The 26779-nt window shown below is 38.9% G+C and overlaps 1 protein-coding gene across 1 annotated transcript; it reads left to right on the top strand.

The window, feature by feature from the left end:
* Positions 1-1633: 1633 nt before the first annotated feature.
* On the top strand, positions 1634-25429 carry LOC149955615 (fatty acid hydroxylase domain-containing protein 2-like). The gene is made up of 6 exons (XM_090164569.1): positions 1634-1715; positions 16963-17066; positions 18618-18742; positions 18800-19005; positions 21332-21604; positions 25280-25429. The coding sequence occupies exons 1-6, from the start codon at positions 1657-1659 to the stop codon at positions 25362-25364; spliced, it is 852 nt and encodes a 283-aa protein (XP_090020695.1). The 5' UTR covers positions 1634-1656; the 3' UTR covers positions 25365-25429.
* Positions 25430-26779: the final 1350 nt, after the last annotated feature.

A 26779-nucleotide genomic window follows, 5' to 3' on the forward strand; every position in this document is an offset into this window, starting at 1 on the left:
CTATTTGAACGTTTAAAACCGTTTCCAAAAGCTAGTTTACGTATTTACAATTGTTAGTCGCGCATTCCCAAAAGTCAAAAGATTCCGTACGAGGCTTATGAATTATTTTATACCTTCATCCATTCAAGTATTAAAATTCTTCTATGATTGATGCTCAATTTAAATTGCGCTACAGAGTGTTTAAATTTTTTCTTCCCCCAAATAAATATAGTCTGGCCAAGTTTGGAAACTTTCAAGATTTACTATATTTTTTGCGTTTGGAAATATTTAGCTTGATGTAAGGTGAATATTAACACAAATTATTGTTTATAACTTAGTAGCAACTCGTGAAAAAGTAATATATGCTTTATAATTGTCCTCTGGTGGTATTTTCCTAATAAACGATGCAGTCTAAATACCATTATTTTCGTAGTTGATTTTGTTCGAGGTAGGAGAAGGGGCGGGATTTCATCGTAGTATTAACTAGCTTCCACTAATGAAATTACCTTCCAGTATTCCGCCATATTTTAGTCACTTCTATTCATTTACTTCTGTTTTAATCTTAACAAAAAATAACACACCAAATAATTCAGTTAATTTCTCTGCTTAATTTATCATTAATAATTTTTGGCATTTCGTAGAAAATCATTCTCGAAAAGAATTGTTTATCTAAATTTATACAAAGTTTCTTTATCTACCTATCTTTAATGGTTAGTTAAAAATATTCTGGAACTTAGCACTTTCGTACCATCAATTTTTGAGTCGACTGGTACCGCGTTACCGTGCCGAGAAGATTCGACATTTAAAAGTAGTTTCAACTAAGTTAAAATTATCAAATTTGGAATATTTCCCGATTTTCTCACACGATCAAAAACCGAAATAACAAAGCGTAGGATCAATCAGAATATAACTCTTATAACACCGAGATGTAAATAGCCCAAAAGTATAATTACGACAACAAAAGAAATTTAAAGAAGCGTTTGCTATTCTTCGCTTGAAAACCAATACGAGTCTTTTTACTTTAGGTGGTAATTCGCCGACGGCAAGAAAGGTCTAGAATTATTTCAAAACAGAAAATTCACGCTTCAAGCCCTCCATCAAATAGCTTCGTATTTTTTTTAGCACAAAAAAAAACTTCAGCGATAAGCAAATTTCGAAGGCCCAGTTTTTGGACTTTTCCGATCGTTTGATGCTTACTTGTTTCGTGAAATTCCATAAAAGTACGCTAATATTTAAACTCTACGCTGCCTCCGTATCGACTCAAACCTTTCCAAACGGCGGAGGTAGAAGTCACGACAACGCAACGAGCGGCTAAGTGCTCTAACCTCAAACCTAAAAAATAAAATATTTTGTACCTATTATTAGGGGTTTTAATCCGGTTATTAGGGGAAATCTTGAAATCGCAATCACACAATTGAAAACGTTCTTTCGCGCGGGAGTTGCGGCGTGGGAAGATACTATTTTTAGTGTCCAATGACATTGCTGCCCACGATTTACGAGTTAAATAAAAAAAAACTTCATTTTTCTTAGAGAAGAGAACGTTTCAACAAATCATTTCTGCGCCTAACTGCGCGGTTATTGGACCATCTTTTATTCGTGACGCGAAATATGATGCCATTATCACGTGCTCTTTTCCAAATAATGAATCCCAATCAAAAGAAGTCCTATCCGTTTTTTATGGCGATACTGGCTTTTCTTCTATTAGCTCATCATTATTGTATTTCCAATCATTCAAGGTAAGTTCAATTTTCTTTCAGAATAAGTAAAACCGTATTTATTATTTGCACGAATAATTTTTACATAGTTTCATTATTTTTATTAATAATATTTATACATTTTTATTATTTGTACGAATAATATTTATTCATTTTTATTATTTGTACGAATAATATTTATACATTTTTATTATTTGTACGAATAATATTTATTCATTTTTATTATTTGTACGAATAATATTTATTAATTTTTATTATTGGTACTAATAACATTTATAAATTTTTATTATTTGTAAGAATAATATTTATTCATTTTTATTATTTGTACGAATAATATTGATACATATTTATTATTTGTACGAATAATATTTATTAATTGGCACGAGTTTAAATAGCTGAAATATCTTGCAAATTGCAATTCGCTAGCATTTGTTGTTTTATACCGACAGCTCTCGTTCAACAGAATGAATATCGTGATGTAATTAAATTACTATATTTTAACATAACTGTTCTGGTGGTTTAAATTATTATACAAATTTACGACTACAATCATTTGAGTGTAAAGATTCCGCAGCGAAAGTTCAAAATAGCCAAAATGAAGGCAGGCGAGACGGGTGAGTTATTTTGAACCCTTCTCAAACTATTTACCTTTACTCGGGTCACGATTATAAAGTCATTTTAGAGGAACCTAAATATAGTTTAGGAGGTAATGAGCACCAATACATATATTTCAATATAAGATAACTTTACATTTGTTTTAGAAAAATAACACAATTTGCAATTTGATATAACGTTAGATCGTGTGTCCAATAAATAATATTGCCTTTCCTGAAAATTTTATTTATCTATTGGTTACTTTTATAAAGGTAATGAAATTTTAATTTGAGTTATTAAATGAAATGCTCAAAGTTTTGTTTAATTTAACGAAAGTACCACCAATTGGTTTTTAAATCTTCGGTCCATTTTAAATTTTACTTTTTCAATTACAACAAATCTAAATGATGGTAGTTTTATCTGCAATGGACGCTTAAATAAAACTTGTTCAGCGATTGCCAAGAGTAGCAATCCAGAGAGCCCGGACCAGTGTGAGAAATAAGGTACTATCACAGGCCAATCGCCAGTTTAAAAATTAGCTGGGCCAGTTTAAAAATTAAATGCTTGGGGTGTTAGTGACCCTGGTGACCACTTAATTAATTCAAAGATTTTTTGTAAAAGCGTGATATTTTTAAGCCTGCGCTACTTTATATTTCAATATTGAAGGGCTCGTTCAATTTCGCACGCGCCTACCGAATGAAAAAATTGCGCGTGCGCTATCAACTTTATCCTTACAAATAAAACTAACATAAACGTGTGACTATTTTATTCTCTGGCTCGTGCATATATGATAAACGAGAGCGGCTTTAATGAAACACTTATTATTCAGTATTTTTGGAACACTATACATTAGGTTATTTTTTTAAATATGTTTATGACTTCTTTTTATGAGACCAGAAGCTATCTAAAAAAGTATTTGTTCATGACATAATGTAAATTTGATATTTTCAGAGCCGTTACAATTAACGATTTTAAGTTAATGTATACTTATTAAGCAATGTAAGATTTAATAATAAAATTCAAGAAAAATAATAATTTTTGAAATTTTACTTTTTCATCGTACATCCGCTAATGGTAGACCAAATGCCTTAGTTAAAACGTATTAAAACATTCTTTAAAACGTACCAAAAAGCTGGTTTGGTCGAAAAGGCCAATTTTTGATAAACGCTGGTTTGGTCGGAAATGGCCAATTTTTGATAAACGCTGGTTTGGTCGGAAATGGCCAATTTTTGATAAACGCTGGTTTGGTCGGAAATGGCCAATTTTTGATAAACGCTGGTTTGGCCGGAAATGGCCAATTTTTGATAAACGCTGGTTTGGTCGGAAATGGCCAATTTTTGATAAAAGCTGGTTTGGTCGGAAATGGCCAATTTTTGATAAACGCTGGTTTGGTCGGAAATGGCCAATTTTTGATAAACAGGTAAGGTACTTGTTATGGTACTAGTAAAAACGTTGTTTTCCTAATATTTTATCATCAATTAATTAAATTATTTTAAATGAAACAAAAATTGCAAATGCTTAAATCACAATTTTAAAATTTTACGTATATTGTTGAACCAAGATATTGATTAAAAAGACTAACCTTGGTTTTTAAACTTAATAACGAGTTGTAATATTTTGTAAATTTTGATAACACCTTAATTTTGGACATTTTTAGCAAGATTTAGAAAAAAGCTATTGCTTTTCAGTACGAACTTTGTTTTCACGAGCTTATGGTGTAGTGACAAATAGACCCCAAAGAACCGAACCATCATTATTTTCACGTTTTCGGGTGTGCTATACAACATTCGCATTGAAAAATAGTTTTCCAAATCGCCAAAATATTAAAAAGAATTCCCTAATTCATAAATTAAGAACTAAACCCTGAAATCTTAACTCGACGTTTTGTAGTTTTTGAGAATAAAAAGGACTGTCAACGTTGAAACACCCTGTATAATATCGCGAGCACACATGCATCAAAAACTTTGTTTGTTCAGCTTTTGATACAACACAAGAGGCATCTAGCATTTTAGTAAAGGAAATAGCCATTGTAACAAATGAAATATATTATTGTACGATTCATACACTAAGTACCGAACTAACAGGTTTTCTTTCCCGCCCTTGCTTCTGGAACTGTTTGAAGCAGGCAAATATACGAAGTGCTTCGAAAACGTATTTTTTCAAAAGGCCAAACCAATCCTTAAAAGAAACTGCACAGTAATACCGCATCTTGACAGCATCGTTTTAGAATAACATCATCCAAGTTTCTTCGTCCAATTCAAATTCCCAAATAATCAAAGCGATTTTGTGATATCAAGAATATATTAATTTCAACTTAGGAGACAATTTTTAGCGTGTTCCCAGCAGGGTTGGCGAGAACCAGCCAAACGGGTTTAAACCATCCTCGAGGCGGGTTGCGTTTTCGATATTGACGTTTTTGGAGGGTCGGGTCAGTCTTTTTACATGAAACTGACCAGGTCGGGTTGAGCTTTTTACATAAAAACTGACCAGGACGTGTCGGGATTTTTACATAAAAACTGACCAGGTCGGGTCGGGCTTTTTACATAAAACTAACCAGGTCGGGTTGGGCTTTTTACATAAAATATAACCAGGTCGGGTCGGGCTTTTTACATAAAACTGACCAGGTCGGGTTGAATTTTTTACATAAAAACTGACCAGGACGGGTCGGTATTTTTACATAAAAACTGACCAGGTCGGGTCGGTATTTTACATAAAAACTGACCAGGTCGGGTCAGGTTTTTTACATAAAACTGACCAGGTCGGGTTGAGCTTTTAACATAAAAACTGACCAGGACCGGTCGGGATTTTTACATAAAAACTGACCAGGTCGGGTCGGGCTTTTTACATAAAACTCACCAAGTCGGGTTGTGCTTTTTACATGAAATATAACCAGGTCGGGTTGGGCTTTTTACATTAAAACTGACCAGGTCGGGTTTAGCTTTTTACATAAAAACTGACAAGGTCGGGTCAGGCTTTTTACATAAACTGACCAGGTCGGGTCGGTATTTTTACATAAAAACTGACCAGGTCGGGTCGGACTTTTTACATAAAACTGACCAGGTTGGGTTGAGCTTTTACATAACAACTTACCACGTCGGGTCGGGATTTTACATAAAAACTTACCAGGTCGGTTCGGGATTTTACATAAAAACTGACCAGGTCGGGTCCGGCTTTTTTCATAGAAACGGACCAGGAAGGGTCGGGCTTTTTACATAAAATATAACCAGGTCGGGTCGGGCTTTTTATATAAAACTAACCAGGTCGGGTCGGGCTTTTTACATAAAAACTGACCAGGTCGGGTTGGGCTTTTTACATAAAATATAACCAGGTCGGGTCGGGCTTTTTATATAAAACTAACCGGGTCGGGTCGGGCTTTTTACATAAAAACTGACCAGGTCGGGTTGGGCTTTTACATAAAATATAACCAGGTCGGGTCGGGCTTTTTATATAAAACTAACCAGGTCGGGTCAGGCTTTTTACATAAAACTGACCAGGTCGGGTCGGGATTTTTACATAAAAACTGACCAGGTCGGGTCGGGCTTTTTACATAAAATATAACTAGGTCGGGTCGGGCTTTTTACATAAAACTAACCAGGTCGGGTCGGGCTTTTTACATAAAACTGACCAGGTCGGGTTGAGCTTTTTACATAAAAACTGACCAGGTCGGGTTGGGCTTTTTACATAAAAACTGACCAGGTTGGGTTGGGCTTGTTTCATAGAAACTGCCCAGGTCGGGTCGGGATTTTTAAATAAAATATAACCAGGTCGGGTCGGGCTTTTTACATAAAAACTGATCAGTTTGGGTCAGGCTTTTTACATAAAACTGACCAGGTCGGGTTGAATTTTTTACATAAAAACTGACCAGGACAGGTCGGTATTTTTACATAAAAACTGACCAGGTCGAGTCGGACTTTTTACATAAAAACTGACCAGGTTGGGTTGAGCTTTTTACATAAAACTTACCAGGTCGGGTCGGGATTTAACATAAAAACTGACCAGGTCGGGTCAGGCTTTTTACATAAAACTGACCAGGTCGGGTTGAGCTTTTAACATAAAAACTGACCAGGACGGGTCGGTATTTTTACATAAAAACTGACCAGGTCGGGTCGGACTTTTTACATAAAAACTGTCCAGGTCTGGTTGAGCTTTTTACATAAAAACTGACCAGGTCGGGTCGGTATTTTACATAAACACTGACCAGGTCGGGTCAGGTTTTTTACATAAAACTGACCAGGTCGGGTTGAGCTTTTAACATAAAAACTGACCAGGACCGGTCGGGATTTTTACATAAAAACTGACCGGGTCGGGTCGGGTTTTTTACATAAAACTCACCAAGTCGGGTTGTGCTTTTTACATGAAATATAACCAGGTCGGGTTGGGCTTTTTACATTAAAACTGACCAGGTCGGGTTGGACTTTTTTCATAGAAACTGACCAGGTCGGGTCGGTATTTTTACATAAAAACTGACCAGGTCGGATCGGATTTTTACATAAAAACTGACCAGGTTGGGTTGAGCTTTTTATATAAAACTTACCAGGTCGGGTCGGGATTTAACATAAAAACTGACCAGGTCGGGTCAGGCTTTTTACATAAAACTGACCAGGTCGGGTTGAGCTTTTTAAATAAAAACTGACCAGGTGGGGTCGGACTTTTTACATAAAAACTGACCAGGTCGGGTTGAGCTTTTTACATAAAAACTGACCAGGTCGGGTCGGTATTTTACATAAAAACTGACCAGGTCGGGTCAGGTTTTTTACATAAAACTGACCAGGTCGGGTTGAGCTTTTAACATAAAAACTGACCAGGACCGGTCGGGATTTTTACATAAAAACTGACCAGGTCGGGTCGGGCTTTTTACATAAAACTCACCAAGTCGGGTTGGGCTTTTTACATGAAATATAACCAGGTCGGCTTGAGCTTTTAACATAAAAACTGACCAGGACGGGTCGGTATTTTTACATAAAAACTGACCAGGTCGGGTCGGACTTTTTACATAAAAACTGACCAGGTTGGGTTGAGCTTTTTACATAAAACCTACCAGGTCGGGTCGGGATTTAACATAAAAACTGACCAGGTCGGGTCGGACTTTTTACATAAAAACTGACCAGGTCGGGTTGAGCTTTTTACATAAAAACTGACCAGGTTGGGTCGGGCTTTTTACATAAAACTCACCAAGTCGGGTTGGGCTTTTTACATTAAAACTGACCAGGTCGGGTTGGACTTTTTTCATAGAAACTGACCAGGTCGGGTCGGTATTTTTACATAAAAACTGACCAGGTCGGATCGGATTTTTACATAAAAACTGACCAGGTTGGGTTGAGCTTTTTATATAAAACTTACCAGGTCGGGTCGGGATTTAACATAAAAACTGACCAGGTCGGGTCAGGCTTTTTACATAAAACTGACCAGGTCGGGTTGAGCTTTTTAAATAAAAACTGACCAGGTGGGGTCGGACTTTTTACATAAAAACTGACCAGGTCGGGTTGAGCTTTTTACATAAAAACTGACCAGGTCGGGTCGGTATTTTACATAAAAACTGACCAGGTCGGGTCAGGTTTTTTACATAAAACTGACCAGGTCGGGTTGAGCTTTTAACATAAAAACTGACCAGGACCGGTCGGGATTTTTACATAAAAACTGACCAGGTCGGGTCGGGCTTTTTACATAAAACTCACCAAGTCGGGTTGGGCTTTTTACATGAAATATAACCAGGTCGGCTTGAGCTTTTAACATAAAAACTGACCAGGACGGGTCGGTATTTTTACATAAAAACTGACCAGGTCGGGTCGGACTTTTTACATAAAAACTGACCAGGTTGGGTTGAGCTTTTTACATAAAACCTACCAGGTCGGGTCGGGATTTAACATAAAAACTGACCAGGTCGGGTCGGACTTTTTACATAAAAACTGACCAGGTCGGGTTGAGCTTTTTACATAAAAACTGACCAGGTTGGGTCGGGCTTTTTACATAAAACTCACCAAGTCGGGTTGGGCTTTTTACATGAAATATAACCAGGTCGGGTTGGGCTTTTTACATTAAAACTGACCAGGTCGGGTTGGACTTTTTTCATAGAAAATGACCAGGTCGGGTCGGGCTTTTTACATAAAATATAACTAGGTAGGGGTCGGGCTTTTTACATAAAACTGACCAGGTCGGGTTTAGCTTTTTACATAAAAACTAACAAGGTCGGGTCAGGCTTTTTACATAAACTGACCATACATGGGCAAAATTCCGGAGGGGGCCTCCGGAGTTCTGGAGGGAATACGAAAAACCTCCGATATTGGCTGGAGTTTGGAGGGGAAAATTAACTGCAATAGTTATGAGAATTGAGGGTGGATGAATTATTCGGAGGGCGTTAAAACGTGGGTCGCAATCCAGAAAAACGTTATGCAATATGTCATTAGTCCCTCAATCCTACGAAGCAAAGGTGAACCCTCCATAGGCAGATCCTCAGCCCTCTGGAGTACCTGTGTACCCTCCGTAGGCAGACCCTCAGCCCTCCGGAGCACCAGTTTAACCCCCCCGTAGGCAGACCCTCAGCCCTCCGGAGTACCAGTGTACCCTCCATGGGCAGACCCTCAGCCCTCCGGAGCACCAATGTAACCCCTCGTAGGCAGACTCTCAGCCCTCCGGAGCAAAGGTGTGCAGACCGCAATCCGACCCTCAGCCCTCAGGAGAAATAGTGTGCAGACCGCAGTCAAACCCTCTGCCCTCCGGAGAAAAGGTGTGCTATCCGTTATCAGATCCTCAGCCCTCCGGAGAAAAGGTGTGCCCTCCTTAATCGGACCCTCAGCCCCTCAGCCCTCCGGTACATAGGTGTGCCGTCCATAATAAGATCCCAAACCTCCGAAGCTAGAACCTCAACCCCCCTTTAAAGGGTATATATTTATACAGAATACAGGGGCGAATCGAGGCACACGCATACATGGGAACACCTCCGGAGGACTCTGTGGGCCTCATTGAAATTAACGTTATGCCCTCCGACGTTCCCTCCGGAGTTTTGTCCACGTATGGGCACCCGTAGACCTCCACAATCGGGGTGAGCCTTGAAGTTCAGGGCGAGCTATTCATTTCTATTTACTGGAAGGGGATATATTTTTAAAATAATACTTTTCTAGGCTAATACCCTAGGCACCACCACAGGCCCTAGTCAGCTTGCGACTTTTAACGCCTTATTTACCGGTGGCCGGGTTACAATGCGTAGGAAGGTGGTGGCATTAAGCCCTTCATGCCACGCAAGCTAGCCGACAGCTCCCTAAACTAACTATTACCGTTATCCTCGGCAAGTTTTTATGGGAAGGGGAAACTGAAGATCTCGGGGAAACCCCGTTTACTAGTGGGGAGATAACTGGCGATTAGTATTTTTCTACATGAGCTTACTTCTTACAAATGAATACCCGAGGTGATAATCACCGATTTGGTTGAGACTAGCTGGGTATGTAGACCTTTGAAAATAACATGAGAATCTATGCATTTCTAAGGGTCCAAATTTTTATCAAATTGACCAAAATTCATCAAAATAACATAAAATTAATTTCATTTGTCAATTTAGATCTAATTTTTTTTGTTTTGAATTTTGAATTTTTTTTTAAATTTTCTTAGGGAGGACCCTAAGAAGTGCTCAAATTCCCATGTTATTTTGAATGGGAAAATTTACCTACTGTGTTGTCAAAAACATTTTCGGTTGCCATGGCAAAACTAATGCCCATTGCAATTTTCCCTGGGGGAAATTTCATGTTACCATAAGGTCTACATACCCACCTAGCTGTCCATTCCGAAGGCGTAGAAAGGGGTAGGAATTATTGGCAAAAGATAGTACAAGTTTAGTCAGAGTAAATGCATTGCGGATAACCTAAAAAAAGGCGATTTGGGCGGATGTGTTTATTTTTAAGGTTGGTTGTTTTGTTTCAGAAACGACACTCGTCTATATTTATTGAGCATAAGCATTATTGAACATTCAATCTTAAAAGCGCTTGCAACCTTGTTCGCACTATAAAAAAGTATCGAAACATTTGTGTAGTTCATACATATAAAGCGACAAACGACAATGACACTGTCACCGCTTCTGTGTAACCTTGACGAAGAATCTCTTTCCGGAGCCTAAAGCTAAGACCCATTGAAAATCAATACGTTACTAAAGGTGAAAAAGATGCTTAATTTGGCCACATAATGAAAAAATTTGATGACTTGGATATTTCAATTAAATTTATCGCTATTGACGTAGCCTGGCAGTCACACACGTTGGCTAACCTACGGAGGGAACGTCGAAGGGCTGGAAAGCATAACGCTAATTTCAATGAGGCCTACGAAGCCCTACAGAGGTTTGCCCGAAGCGGAGGTCTCTACTATGCCTTTTGCAGAGGCGTAGTGAGGGGGGCAGGGGGCATCCACCCCGGGAGCTGTTGGCCAGGGGGCACACAAGGGGCGCCCACAGTATTAAATCGTATATTGGATTATATACTAAAGTTATTGTTAGGGCAGGTGGGGGTCGCAAATTTTGGAGTTTTGCCCTGGGCGCCAAATAACCTCACTTCGCCACTGGCCTTTTGCCCTTCAGAACCTGGAACAAAAGTACCACCCTATATCTTTTGCCCCTCCGTAGGCAGTGGCGTACCTAGGCTTGGGCGGTCCGCCCCGGGCGGCATTTTCTAGGGGGCGGCATTATTCATTCAAGAAAAAAATGGCGTGTTTTTAGTAATGGTTAACGTCAGGGCCGGTTTGAACTTTTGTGGGGCTGTTGCAAAGTGCATTTGCAGGGCTCGAGACTTCGTAAAAGTTCCCTTCTTTTAGCAGTTTTTACCCAACTTAATCAACGTATTTATTTCGATCAGTAATTAAAGGGATAATGAAATGGTAAAATAAACTACTTTCAGTCAATTCCGCTTCCAAAATTAAGTATAATTCCGATTTTCTTTCGATTTAATTATGAAATTTCAATTTATTTAAAAAAAAAACTTCCGGGAAATCATCCGGAAAAATTCGGGCCTAACCATAGAAATCAGTAGGTAGCTAGAACGATTTTTGCAATGGTATACCACGCGCCAATTTGAAACTGGCGGATTAGTTAGTAGCGCCGTCTTTTAACAATATTGTTTATTGAGCTATAGACAGAAAAAACATTACAAATCTTCGATTCCGCTAAAGTTCTTGAGCCGCGCCGGGCCAGGTGCGACTACACCCTCTGCACCTGCATCACGCATACGTGGGAAAACCTCCGGGGGGACATCGGACGACTGGGGGGGCATAACGTTAATTTGAATGAGGCCCGCAAAGCCCTCCGGAGGTTGTCCCATGTATGGCCTCCCGCTGGCTACGGTTAAGGTTTAGTCTTTTCTCGTAGTGAGACTGTTGCTACTAGCTTCTTGTTCCTTTGGACAGAATGAATACGTATGCTTAGTATTTTTGATCTTTCGCTTTATCACAGAACTCATAAACATTTTGGAAATTGAGAGGGGCGGAAAATTCGTGATCCGTCCCGGGCGACAAAGGGTCTAGGTACGCCACTGTCCGTAAGAAAATAGTTCCCTCCGTTGATCATCCTTCAGCGCAGGAGTTGAAATTTTAACTTCGGAAAAAGTAGGGGCGACTGCCAGAGCTGAGATTATCACTCCGGAGGAAGGAGGGGCAACTGCCAGAGTTGAAATAAGCACTCCGGAGGGAGGAAGGTGCAACTGTTGGAGTCGATACTATAACTCCGGAGGAAGGTGGGGCGACTGCCAGAGCTGAGATTATCACTCCGGAGGAAGGAGGGGCAACTGCCAGAGTTGAAATAAGCACTCCGGAGGGAGGAAGGTGCAACTGTTGGAGTCGATACTATAACTCCGGAGGAAGGTGGGGCAACTGCCAGAGTTGAAATTAGCACTCCGGAGGGAGGAGGGTGCAACTGCCAAAGTTGAAATTAGCACTACGGAGGGAGGAGGGTACAACTGCCAGAGTTGAGATTAGCACTCCGGAGGGAGGAGGGGCCACTGCCGGAGTGAAAAACTTTGCTAAAGAGGGCTGAGGGGTGGAGGGTGAAGGTCACCTATTTTGCCCACGTATGAAACTGACCAGGTCGGGTTGGATTTTTTACATAAAAACTGACCAGGTCGGGTCCGGCTTTTTTCATAGAAACTGACCAGGTAGGGTCGGGCTTTTTACATAAAATATAATCAGGTCGGGTCGGGCTTTTTATATAAAACTAACCAGGTCGGGTCGGGCTTTTTACATAAAAACTGACCAGGTCGGGTTGGGCTTTTTACATAAAATATAACCAGGTCTGGTCGGGCTTTTTATATAAAACTAACCAGGTAGGGTCGGGCTTTTTACATAAAATATAACCAGGTCGGGTCGGGCTTTTTATATAAAACTAAACAGGTCGGGTCAGGCTTTTTATATAAAACTAACCAGGTCGGATCGGGCTTTTTACATAAAAACTGACCAGGTCGGGTCGGGCTTTTTACATAAAAACTGACCAGGTCGGGTTGGGCTTTTTACATAAAATATAACCAGGTCGGGACGGGCTTTTTATATAAAACTAACCAGGTCGGGTCGGGCTTTTTATATAAAACTAACCAGGTCGGGTTGGGCTTTTTACATAAAAACTTACCAGGTCGGGTCGGGATTTTACATAAAAACTGACCAGGTCAGGTCCGGCTTTTTTCATAGAAACTGACCAGGTAGAGTCGGGCTTTTTACATAAAATATAACCAGGTCGGGTCGGGCTTTTTATATAAAACTAACCAGGTCGCGTCGGGCTTTTTACATAAAAACTGACCAGGTCGGGTTGGGCTTTTTACATAAAATATAACCAGGTCGGGTTGGGTTTTTTACATAAAAACTTACCAGGTCGGGTCGGGATTTTACATAAAAACTTACCAGGTCGGGTCCGGCTTTTTTCATAGAAACTGACCAGGTAGGGTCGGGCTTTTTACATAAAATATAACCAGGTCGGGTCGGGCTTTTTATATAAAACTAACCAGGTCGGGTCGGGATTTTACATAAAAACTGACCAGGTTGGGTGGGGCTTTTTTCATAGAAACTGGCCGGTCGGGTCGGGCTATTTACATAAAATTTAACCAGGTCGGGTTGGGCTTTTTACATAAAAACTGACCAGGTCGGGTGGGGCTTTTTTCATAGAAACTGGCCGGTCGGGTCGGGCTTTTTACATAAAATATAACCAGGTCGGGTCTGGATTTTTACATAAAACTAACCAGGTCGGGTCAGGCTTTTTACATAAAACTGACCAGGTTCGGTCGGGATTTTTACATAAAAACTGACCAGGTCGGGTCGGGCTTTTTACATAAAAATAACCAGGTCGGGTCGGGCTTTTTACATAAAACTAACCAGGTCGGGTCGGGTTTTTTACATAAAACTGACCAGGTCGGGTTGAGCTTTTTACATAAAAACTGACCAGGTCGGGTCGGACTTTTTACATAAAAATAACTAGGTCGGGTCGGGCTTTTTACATAAAACTAACCAGGTCGGGTCGGGCTTTTTACATAAAACTGACCAGGTCGGGTTGAGCTTTTTACATAAAAACTGACCAGGTCGGGTCGGACTTTTTACATAAAAATAACTAGGTCGGGTCGGGCTTTTTACATAAAACTGACCAGGTCGGGTTGAGCTTTTTACATAAAAACTGACCAGGTCGGGTCGGACTTTTTACATAAAAATAACTAGGTCGGGTCGGGCTTTTTACATAAAACTAACCAGGTCGGGTCGGGCTTTTTACATATAACTGACCAGGTCGGGTTGAGCTTTTTACATAAAAACTGACCAGGTCGGGTCGGACTTTTTACATAAAAATAACTAGGTCGGGTCGGGCTTTTTACATAAAACTGACCAGGTCGGGTTGAGCTTTTTACATAAAAACTGACCAGGTCGGGTCGGACTTTTTACATAAAAATAACTAGGTCGGGTCGGGCTTTTTACATAAAACTGACCAGGTCGGGTTGAGCTTTTTACATAAAAACTGACCAGGTCGGGTCGGGCTTTTTACATAAAACTAACCAGGTCGGGTCGGGCTTTTTACATAAAACTGACCAGGTCGGGTTGAGCTTTTTACATAAAAACTGACCAGGTCGGGTCGGACTTTTTACATAAAAATAACTAGGTCGGGTCGGGCTTTTTACATAAAACTAACCAGGTCGGGTCGGGCTTTTTACATAAAACTGACCAGGTCGGGTTGAGCTTTTTACATAAAAACTGACCAGGTCGGGTTGGGCTTTTTACATAAAATATAACTAGGTCGGGTCTGGATTTTTACATAAAACTAACCAGGTCGGGTCAGGCTTTTTACATAAAACTGACCAGGTTCGGTCGGGATTTTTACATAAAAACTGACCAGGTCGGGTCGGGCTTTTTACATAAAAATAACTAGGTCGGGTCGGGCTTTTTACATAAAATTTAACCAGGTCGGGTTGGGCTTTTTACATAAAAACTGACCAGGTCGGGTCGGACTTTTTACATAAAAATAACTAGGTCGGGTCGGGCTTTTTACATAAAACTAACCAGGTCGGGTCGGGCTTTTTACATAAAACTGACCAGGTCGGGTTGAGCTTTTTACATAAAAACTGACCAGGTCGGGTTGGGCTTTTTACATAAAATATAACCAGGTCGGGTCTGGATTTTTACATAAAACTAACCAGGTCGGGTCAGGCTTTTTACATAAAACTGACCAGGTTCGGTCGGGATTTTTACATAAAAACTGACCAGGTCGGGTCGGGCTTTTTACATAAAAATAACCAGGTCGGGTCGGGCTTTTTACATAAAACTAACCAGGTCGGGTCGGGTTTTTTACATAAAACTGACCAGGTCGGGTTGAGCTTTTTACATAAAAACTGACCAGGTCGGGTCGGACTTTTTACATAAAAATAACTAGGTCGGGTCGGGCTTTTTACATAAAACTAACCAGGTCGGGTCGGGCTTTTTACATAAAACTGACCAGGTCGGGTTGAGCTTTTTACATAAAAACTGACCAGGTCGGGTCGGACTTTTTACATAAAAATAACTAGGTCGGGTCGGGCTTTTTACATAAAACTGACCAGGTCGGGTTGAGCTTTTTACATAAAAACTGACCAGGTCGGGTCGGACTTTTTACATAAAAATAACTAGGTCGGGTCGGGCTTTTTACATAAAACTAACCAGGTCGGGTCGGGCTTTTTACATATAACTGACCAGGTCGGGTTGAGCTTTTTACATAAAAACTGACCAGGTCGGGTCGGACTTTTTACATAAAAATAACTAGGTCGGGTCGGGCTTTTTACATAAAACTGACCAGGTCGGGTTGAGCTTTTTACATAAAAACTGACCAGGTCGGGTCGGACTTTTTACATAAAAATAACTAGGTCGGGTCGGGCTTTTTACATAAAACTGACCAGGTCGGGTTGAGCTTTTTACATAAAAACTGACCAGGTCGGGTCGGGCTTTTTACATAAAACTAACCAGGTCGGGTCGGGCTTTTTACATAAAACTGACCAGGTCGGGTTGAGCTTTTTACATAAAAACTGACCAGGTCGGGTCGGACTTTTTACATAAAAATAACTAGGTCGGGTCGGGCTTTTTACATAAAACTAACCAGGTCGGGTCGGGCTTTTTACATAAAACTGACCAGGTCGGGTTGAGCTTTTTACATAAAAACTGACCAGGTCGGGTTGGGCTTTTTACATAAAATATAACTAGGTAGGGGTTGGGCTTTTTACATAAAATATAACTAGGTAGGGGTTGGGCTATTTACATAAATCGGACCAGGTCGGGTTGGTCTTTTAATGTATATTAGTGATCGGGCCTTCAAGTTTCTATTTTATTCGCAACAGCCAATTTCTACTTACAGAAAGCTTATCATTATCACGTGTTCATCATGCTCTTGGCACGTTCACTAATTTTTAGCCGTTTCTCAAAGAGCTCCAAGCGTTATCTACTGACAAAATTTTAATATGGAGGCCGCTCTAGCATTTAGTACAAGCGTATACTATCAACATAAAAAGTGCAATTTTATCGGGCCTGTTCGGGTCCAGTTTAAAATTTTAAAAAATTTATCGGGCGTGAGCTGGGTCGGGGTGGCGGAGTGGTTAGCGCATTCGCCTCGCAGCAAGAGTAGACGGGCTCGATTCCAGCTTTTGCCACTGGGTGAAGAACTCGGAATCACTCCTTCCGCGTAGAGTTTGCAATTTATCTCCCCGCTGGTTTAAGGGGTTTTCCCTCGAGTTCTTCGGTTTCTTCTTTCGTTTACGTGGCGCCATCGACGCGCGGTGAAATGAAATACATTATGCCTTTTTGAAAATCAAGTGTCATTTGATAAAAGAAGGATAGATGGCGTTGCAAAAATCTGCCCATCTCCGCTTTCATGCATGCGCTAGGGGGGGGGGGTGAATTTTCCCGGTGAAAAACAGTGGTACTTAACGCGTTAATCTTCCCTCTATTTCTTTTCGAACTCTATGGGCCCGACTCATCCCTAGCTCAGTGTTTTCATGAAAGATGGATGTAGGGAAATTACATAATTCCATCTGCTATGACAGGAATTTAAAATATGGGAAATGTCATATATATTTTAACCAACTTATTTAGGTCCCACTTCTTCTTGCACATAAAATTGCGCACATTAATTCATGCATGTTTTAAAATGTTGATTATAATAATTATTATTCTAAAATCTTTTGTTTATCTAAAATTCGGATATTTTATTTTCTTTCAGTTATTTTGTCTGGCTTTATTGGTACCTCAACGAATTATTACAGTTTATGTGGAACATTTTATCAAATCCCTTTCGTGGAGAACCTATTTATATGGAGGTGTTTGGTAAGATAAAATAATTTCATACGATAAACATCCACTGACTTTCGACTATTTTATTTTCATAATTTTCCAATTAGATTTTGTATCAGCTAAAATTAAAACCGAACTAAAAACATTGGCTAATACCCATGTAATACGCTGTACTAAAAACCGTATTATTATGCCCATGACGTCATCTAGCGACATTTAATTGCATTAAATGAGGTGGCAATTTCCCCATTTCAATAAGTCTCGCGAATAATCCCTATAAAGATAGTTGTTGACGTCTGACTGTAGAATTATCACTTCAGATTAAAGCTTCTTCAGAATTTTCTGTGATTTGGGTCGTTATCAAGATTTTAGATGTTAAATATTTTTATAAATCGTTGAGTCGGAGAATTTTAAAGAAAATAATCGAGAAGCTATTTAGAACCGGGAATAAAATCTCTAAACGTAATCTCTCGACGTAATTAAATATTTAAATAGTAGAAAACACGAACAAGCAAAATTCACTATTTTCCCATTTGACTTTTCAATTGGTACTTTAAAACATAATTATAGAATTTTCCATGTTAGAAAGTTTTTGTGGGTCTTCAAATTATTAAACCTTCATCTAAAATTTAAATAACAACATTCTAAAGTAGAGGTCTGATTGTTTGTTTACATCCATAACTTAATTTAGAAAATCTCAGAAAAATTTAATAATTTTAAACGGTTTAAAAAACACGTTTTTAGCTGGTATGTGGCAGAGAAAATGTTTCAATTAAAAATTTGGAGAGCACACTCTATAAGATATAAAGATGGTCTGGTCGAAAAACTTGAACTCGACTTAGGGGTTAAGAAAATGAAAGATGAAAACAGAGACAATTTAACATTTTTTATTCAATAAACACTTACAAAAGAGGCTCGATTATACCTCTGTTTGCGACGATTATCGTCTAAGATCGTTGAAGCGTGTCTCAAAATGTCAAGAATGGAAAGTCAATCACTGCTAGGGTGTAGCTCTTCGACATAGTCCGCAGAGCAAAACGTCCTTTGTTAATATGTTTGGGGATCTTGGTGGTCATAGAATGGGTTCGTTTAGTCCAATGCCACTTTGAGAGAGCTCAACGTTTAGACACTCTTCCACAGCTCAAGGTTTATGTGGTGGCATCCCGTCATGCTAAAACCGTACCGTCGAATATACTTTTGGTAGAGAACTAAGATTTGGCAGAAGAAATGTTGCAATAAGTCGATCAATGAGCAGAGCCACCCACATTTTAAGACGAATTTGCAGTTCATGACGATGAGCAATCCACGGTGAGGATTTACACTGTTCGTTGAAACTGAACACTCGTCGGACACTAAGAGTAAATGAAGAGAATCAGGGTTTTCTCCTGGCATAATGTGAAGCCAAATTATTTATAACTTAAGTATGCTGTACAAAACTTTTATTGAAACGTTTTCTCTGCTACCTACCAGTAAAAAATAAAATTTTCAAAATCGATAAAAATTCTTAGTTTCTTTCTCTAAAAATTCCAAAAAAAGCTTTCTATTGAAGTGTTATGTTGCATTAATGTTACATGCAATTTTCAGGTTCTTGTATCTATTGGACGGGTTGGTACTGGTTCGTTGGGTCCTTGTTCACATTGATCGACCTCACGGGTAAACCAGGCTTTGTAACGAAATATAAAATCCAGGAAACTAGAAGCGCAACAAATGTGAGTGTAACACAACAAACTAGTGTTCATGTTTTAATGTTTCATTTTTCTAAATAGGTGTCCATGTGTGCCGTATTTGGAGTTGCTAGACAGGTCTTATTCAATCAAACAGTAATCACTCTTCCGGTGCTCTATTTTTCCTACAAGCTACGGAAACTCAGAGGAATTGACGAATCTGAAACTGTGCCGCCGTTGCACATTGCTGCGATTCACTTATTAGGTTACGCCTTAATCGAAGAAATTATGTTCTACTATACGCACAGGTTCCGATATAAATTATCATTTTCATATATTATTTAAGTTGCTATTGTAATATAATGAAGCCAGTCAATTGCTTAACGTGTACGATAACTATCTAGTCTTTAGGATCTCGCATGTGTTAGTATATTTTTTTAAAGTAAGTTACGCAAAGATGCTAAAAAGGCTTCGAATCTTGCAATTCTTTCTTGATTTCTATAGTTCCAGTTTTGTATTTACACTTGTAAAACTATTTTTGACGAATAGAGTACACTTTACTCTAGTGCCAAATAATACTTAAATAATTCTAACTTGTAAAAGAAGCGAAGCTAGCCTTGGAACTTCCTGTGATTACATTCGATTTGTTCACCTGATTACTCCAGTGACTACCCCCTTGGAACTTACGTAAATTCCCATGATTATATCTACGATTTGTTTACCTGATTACTCCAGTTACTACCCCCTTGGAACCAGGGGCGTAGGAACCGGGAGGGGCAGGGGGGGCAATGCCCTTCTTTAGAATTTTGCTAGGAGGGGCAACTAATGTTATTGCCCCCTCCAACGTTATGGTCAAAAGACTCAAATTCTCATTTTAAAAGCATATAAAGCTTATAGAACCTCAACTGTGTTTAAATTTCAGTCTTTTCCCACCAATTTACATAGTGTTAAACAGTACACATGCATTCGGAGAAGCTACACTCCATTAAAAATTCAAAACCATTCTCCAGACCCCTGTTCGTTTCACTTTGCCCCCTCCAACTTCTAGAACGTTCCTATGCCCCTGCTTGGAACTAGCTGTAACGCTAAAATTATTAAGTATTATTTTTTAGAAGGTCAGATGATTTTTTTTTAAAACATTTCTTACAATCCTAAATTTATGGCTCTGTTTACGAATTGTCTTCCGCGAACTCATCTAACTAACGGGACGCCGGTCGTCCAGGTGACAGGCTAATGAGCTTACCCCTTCCTTTCTAAACCCCCCCTTCTTATTGAAAGTCGTTCGGGGACTACTGGCCATTGTCCCCTTCCACTTTCCTTATCTATGTCGAGCCGCGGCACCAACTTTATTGGGCTTATAGTGTTCCCCCCTTCGTTAGCGTTAAACGGTGAAGACCCAGTGCTTCATATTTTCCCGTTGAGGTTTTGCCTATATTGTTGTCAATATATTCCTTTTGCCATATTTTATATTTTGTGAGGGGTCGTGGAAATCCCACTACCCATTCGGCAGGGCGAAAATATAATTGGTATCGCCCTGTCAACTTATTTTCTTTTGGTATTGTTAGTTCTGCTGAACTTCGTTAATTTATGATGGCCGCCACTCTGGCGCCATCTCGCGTCATAAATATTTTGGAACGATGTGCGGGTCACCCCTTTGATGGTGCGCGACACCGTGGTCGCTCCCACGGTGCGTCATTGGAAGAAGTTCCAAGCGCGGGATTCTTGTGAACGGTGAGGATTGGTCCGAACGAAGAACGTTCAACAAGGACCACGTGACCTCCGACCTTAAAACCGGGACTTCAATATTTTGTTGGAGAGAGAGTCAAAAAATGTCTTCGAAAACGGTAACCGTGTACTAAGGACCGCGATCGGAAAATGTATCGTGAGATCGGGGCTTCGCCGCGCTACACAAAGTTTCGACGCGCAATGTGCGACCATATATCGGACCATCTCAGAAAACTAACGCTAATGCGAAACTATCGTCACTAACAGCGAGTCTTCGGATCCCCGGACAATGCCGTAAAATCGTTCTGTATATTTTTATTTTATAAATATTTATTATTTTACTCTTATCATATGTTTATTGACCCGTACGTTTTAAGTTACCCGTTAATGGGAACTTTTGTATATCCGTCTATGACGAAGGTAGTCGACTACCCTAATAATTATTGTCTATAGTATTCTTGTAAATTGGCAATGCTTTTATTATCTGTTTTAGTGTTATTATTAAATGTTTTATTTCCATGGCAAACCTCAACCAGTTGTAATTTCTATTTTAAGCTTACCCCTAGACACCACAACTGACAATAATTATATCGCTCACCGCAATAGAGAAAGTGACGCGGTTCCCCGGGCCAGAGTCTTTGTTCGACGAATGTAGTGTTAAGTCATTCCAAATTTCGAATTATTATTATTGATTAGGTATAGGTAGGGATACCCTAGCGCTACATAGCCTTATATTATGACAAAATATATCATTATCTACTCAATTTTAAATTACCAAAGCTATTTAACCACTCGGGGAAAGTTTTATCTGTAATAGTTTTTGATGGTAATTGTTTACTTAAAGACGTGACACCGAAACTATAATTATATTTTTTTCACCTTAATATAACCCCATTGTTTTTTTTTCAGGATCTTTCATTTGAGGATGTTTTACGGTCCAATTCACAAGATGCATCACGAGTGGACGGCCCCGATAGGTATCACGTCGATGTACTGTCACCCCATCGAGCACGTGACGGCCAACGTCATACCGACAGTCATGGGAGCCATTTTGTTCGGCTCTCACATTTCGACGCTCGTCCTGTGGTTTCTGATTACCGCTCCATTCGGCATCATCATCCACTGCGGATACAGCATTCCATATCTACCCTCGCCGAGAGCTCACGACTATCATCACATCAAGTAAGAGTGCGAATTTTTCAGCTAAGCGATTTAAAACAGACTAACACCTAGGCCACGTTCACACGTACTCTCTTAAGCGTTGCGAGTGCTCGTGCAACGTTTTGATCATGTTATGTGAACAGTAAAGCTTTATTTGGTGGCTATTCGGGACGTAATCGCATCATTTTTGTGTAAGAAAAACAACAATGGATAATTTTTTTGTACCCAATGTAATTTTTATTACTTTCGTCTAAAAAAAAATAAAATACAAAACAATTTCCAGGGTACATCAATTATTAATTACAATGCTTTAAATCGTAACTAAGACGCACTCGTAGTTGTGTAACTAGGATGTGTCTGACCGTCATCGTTTTTATTTAAATTTAATTTAAATATTTGAACGTGTGAACGAACCTTTGAAACTGTGCAAAACGTTTCCTAGGGTAAAGTGAATAGAGTAAATAAATTAGTAGCTACAAATAAAATTTAACATTCAACTGGAGTTCAAATAAAATTGCTTAGGTTAACGTTAATAGTAAGTTTAATAGGGAGCGGTTGGCTCGCGTGGCATGAAGGGCTTGCCACCGGCCCACCACCCTCCTGCTCATTGTAACCCGGGCACCGGTTGAAAGGCATTAAAAGCAAACATGGGCAAAAGATGCGATTGCTTAGATGTAAAAAATCACGTTCAAAAAGTAAGCCAAAAAAAAATTCGTGTCCGTTTGCTTAATAAAAAAGCAAGCTAAGAAACAATATTTTTGTTTTTTGTTTGCTGGGCGTATTACACATTGATTTCTTAAAATATCACAAAATCAACTAAAGAGGATTTATCAGCGAGCGAACTTAATCTATTCTACACAAATCCCGCTCTCTCCTCGTTCGCTCTCTCTTAAGCGAGCGAGCTTTCTCTGAACGTGGAGAGGCCGCGATGACGAGTAGGCGCTTACGGCGCGACGAACGAGTCTGTCGCGAGTGAAGAGGGCTTTCGCTCCCTTTGATCGCTCTCGGCGCAGATTGAGAAAGCGCCCAAAAACTTCACCGTCGCGTTCGCATTCAGCTGATTTTTTATTGAACGACGGGGCCTTCTCTTTCGCTTCCTTCTTTCCAAAGAAATTCAGTTTTCAAAATAAAGCGTTTTATTTGACCTCGGTTTGGACACGGAGCACGAAAACAGTTTCGAGGTTTAACGGTTAATGGGCCATCTACTTGGGGTTTTCGGAATTAAATTTTTATTCTTTTTACGATAGTATTAACCTTTAAAATTTCTTAAAATGAAGAGAAGCCGTTGAAGCAGAAAAGCAAGCGACAGCTTTGAAAAAGTTCATAAGTGTAGGCCTTAAAAAATCCCGCACAATGGTGTTTTAATTAAGTTGTTAAAGCAATTAATGTAAGGAATAAAAGAATTTAGTTTACTAAGGACAACCCTTGAGTTAAAAATTAAAATATTCATTATTTTTATCTTTAACTCACGGGTTCTTTGTAAACTTAATTCTTATATTTCAAATATATTAACCGTGATACTATTCAGTATAAACATTATAATTAATGTACTTAAGGTATACTAGTCTTACTACCTTACGTAGTGTTTCAAGCTCCATGTAAAATGACAATGTACCATAAAAACGTTATTAAATATGTTTACACAAAGTATTTAAAAAGTGATCAAAGGGATTATTTTTTGTTATGAAAACGGTAAATTTATAACATTGACATGGTAATGTTTTTTTTCTGGAGGGGGTAGTTTAATTTAGTTTCAACATAAGAGTGCAAAAAATTCTTGAGCCGGCCCTGCTGTTATGTCAACCCCCTGAGAGGAGAACGGTACTGCAACTTCTACCTCCTATATCGGACCTTCTTGCGAGTTCTTTTATTTAATTTGGAAACCGATTGTTCAATTAAGTTGTGGTTAAAAAGTCTTAACCTATCTCAATTGGGCGGGCAGTTTAAAAAAAATAGGTTAGGATAATTTTTAACACCCTTTATTTAAATAAATTGTTGACTAAGATTATTGAAAATAGGAAAAGATACTTATTTGTTGCCTAACATTAAATACACATTTAGCTTCAACATTTATAAATACAACTTAAATTTTATATTTAATTGATTGTTTCACCGGAAGTAAAAATTTATAAGTACAGATCATTAAGTAAGAGACATAGTGTGATTATACGGCATTATTTTAACAATAATATAGGAATGGAGTTAAAATAATATGAACTTAGTTAGTTAGATTAAATAGATTTCAATAGGAAACGTAGAATAGTAATAGGCTTGGTGATAAAAATATTTTGAGTATGGTTAATTTGATTAAACAAACGCAACTCAATTTCGGCGCCCCTCTCAAACCGGCGCCCCGGGCAGTTGCCCGGGTTGCCCGGCCCTTCAGCCGCCCCTGCATAACAGCATCCCAAAAGCCATTTTTCTCTAAAAATCCCAGTAGATAACGCTCTAACCGCCAAACCTAATTTTTATTCGTGCACCTTTTCAAGGTCGATTTCAAATTTATGTTAAATGTTTTCTAAGAAATTTTAAAGGTTAATACTATCGTAAAAAGAATAAAAATTTAATTCCGAAAACCCTAAGTAGATGGCCCATTAACCGTTAAACCTCGAAACTGTTTTCGTGCTCCGTGTCCAAACCGAGGTCAAATAAAACGCTTTATTTTGAAAACTGAATTTCATTGGAAAGATGGAAGCGAAAGAGGAGACCCCATCGTTCAATAAAAAATCAGCTGAATGCGAACGCGACGGTGAGGTTTTTGGGCGCTTTCTCAATCTGCGCCGAGAGCGATCAAAGGGAGCGAAAGCCCTCTTCGTTCGCGACAGACTCGTTCGTCGCGCCATAAGCGCCTACCCGTCTTCGTGGCCTCTCCACGTTTAGAGAAAGCTCGCTCACTGAAGAGAGAGCGAACGAGGAGAGAGCGGGATTCGTTTAGCTAAGATTGAGTTTGATCACATAGAGATCCGTCGGTTAAACTCAACGCCTTTAATAACTCTATTTAAAAGTAAAAAAGTTTCGACACTTGAATTCCCACTGTTTATTTAGTACTCAGAATTTTGCCCACGTCTGGTTGTTTAGAATTAACACATGAAACATTAAAAATAAAACTCGATTTTGGGTTGAAACTTTATTAAACCCAGCTAGGGTTGAAAACTACCCCACCTTGGGTTGAAATTTAATCGAGTGTTTGGCCGTGCCGCTAGGTAGGAAAACTTAAGACCTGAAAATTTTCATCTGCTTGTATGAGACAAAATGAATGTCCCTCTTGGATAAGAAATTTTTAGAGGATAATAATTCTCCATTGGAAAAATTCATATCTAAGAGGGACATTCATTTTGTCTTATACAAGCAGACGAAAATATTCAGGTCTAAAGTTTTCTTACCTAGCTGCACGGCCAAACACGTGATTAAATTTCAATCCAAGTTGGGGTGGTTTCAACCCAAGGTGGGGTGGTTTACAACCCAACGTGGGGTAGATTTTAACCCATGCTGGGGTACATTTCAATTCAAGCTGGGGTTAATAAACTTTCTTATGTCCCTTTTCAAATTCCTCTATCAATATTTTTAATTATAAATTTATAGCGTTTCGATATAAAAACCAGAGCACTTAAATTTAAGAAATGAAAGCCCTAGTATTGAATTTTCAATGTTCTGAAATTGAAAAATGCTCTGAAAATGAAATTCTTCTTTTTCCAGTTACAAATATAATTTCGCCTTTCTGGGGTTGATGGATCGCTGGCACGGAACTTCACTCGTTCCTCATCTTCAAGAGAAGTCGTGACACTCTTTCGCCCAAAATGCGGAGATCGATTATCATTAGTGAAAATGGACAAGAACAGTGTTCTATTCAGGAGTTACAACATAGTGTAACCGGTTTTTAACAATATAGTGAATTTTAACAAACTATTTTTCCGATCTTCAATAAAGGAAAATAATGTATAATAAAAGATTTAATAAGACACTGTGTTGAAACAAATTATTTGTGTACTTTATAGTTTCCAGCCATCTTCAGCCAAATCAGGTGATATAAAAATAATCATTGTTAAAAAATCTGTTATTTATAAACATAAAGTTTCGTTCACATTATGTGAGATAACACTTACATTTAAATTCTATCGGTTTGATAAATGCATAATTTTCTGATTCTTAAAATTCTCAAATTGATATGGCGATATCATAAGAGCTTTTTATTAAAAGATTTGTGTCTACTAAGATCAAGTGGCGTACAGTGATGTCCGCCAAAAGGCCTAGAAGGTTCATTGAGAAGTCAATCGATAGACAAAATCAGATCCTCAATAGCCCAAAATTCATTTCGCCACTAGGGGGCCCACAAGTGCGTAATTTGCCTATTTAATAATTTTGTAGATTTTAGACTTAAAATTTACGTAAATTTTAAATTTAAATTAAGATCGACTTGTTTGAAAATTATATTTTTAGTTAGTATAAATCATTTCGGAACTACTTAATCGGTTGCATAAAGAAATTTTAATTTTAAGTGAGATTTCTGGCCAATTCAGGGGACCCAACATTCACTTTTTACACTATTGTGATAGTTGAATTTCGTACCAATTGATACTTGCGCCATCTAACTCCAAAAAACATTGAATGTCTAAGCATCTAATGGTATTCCTTCAAAGATGTCTATCGACACTTTAATAAAATTATTTGGCCTTAGGAGGTACGCCTCAAAAGGTTTCTATAACTTGATGAGAAGAGTTGAAAACTTGGTTGATGCAAAAGTAAAGGAAATTTGAAGGTTTTCTATTCTTCCGGCCCCAAAAATGGCGTTATATGTTCTGTCGCCGCTAGGTGGATAGTTTAGGATATTGGCGGCCCCAGTAGGTTGGTGGGTGAGTTCATAGATTTCAATCCGAACCTCTCCAGCGTTAATAAAGAGGTAAAATAATAAATGTTTAACGTAAGTAAGCCACCCCTTCATTTATTAGAGCCAATTTAGGTTCGTTACATTTCGGTACACTAAGTGAGGAAACGCTTTATATTTTCTAACAATAAATGCTTGTGAATCATAATGTAATCGCCGCCATGTTTAATAACCTGTGCCGAATTTCCCGCCAAATATACAGTGTTAACTTAAAGGATACCGGGCCAAAAACTGAAAAATGTGTTTTAGCTACTAATTTGAAACTTTCAGGACCCATAGAACGTGCAGGGGGTCAATTGACAACGGAAATGTCC

The sequence above is a fragment of the Leiobunum rupestre genome, chromosome 2 (assembly GCF_980474605.1).
Source record: "Leiobunum rupestre chromosome 2, qqLeiRupe1.1.hap1, whole genome shotgun sequence".
Lineage (NCBI taxonomy): Eukaryota > Metazoa > Arthropoda > Arachnida > Opiliones > Sclerosomatidae > Leiobunum > Leiobunum rupestre.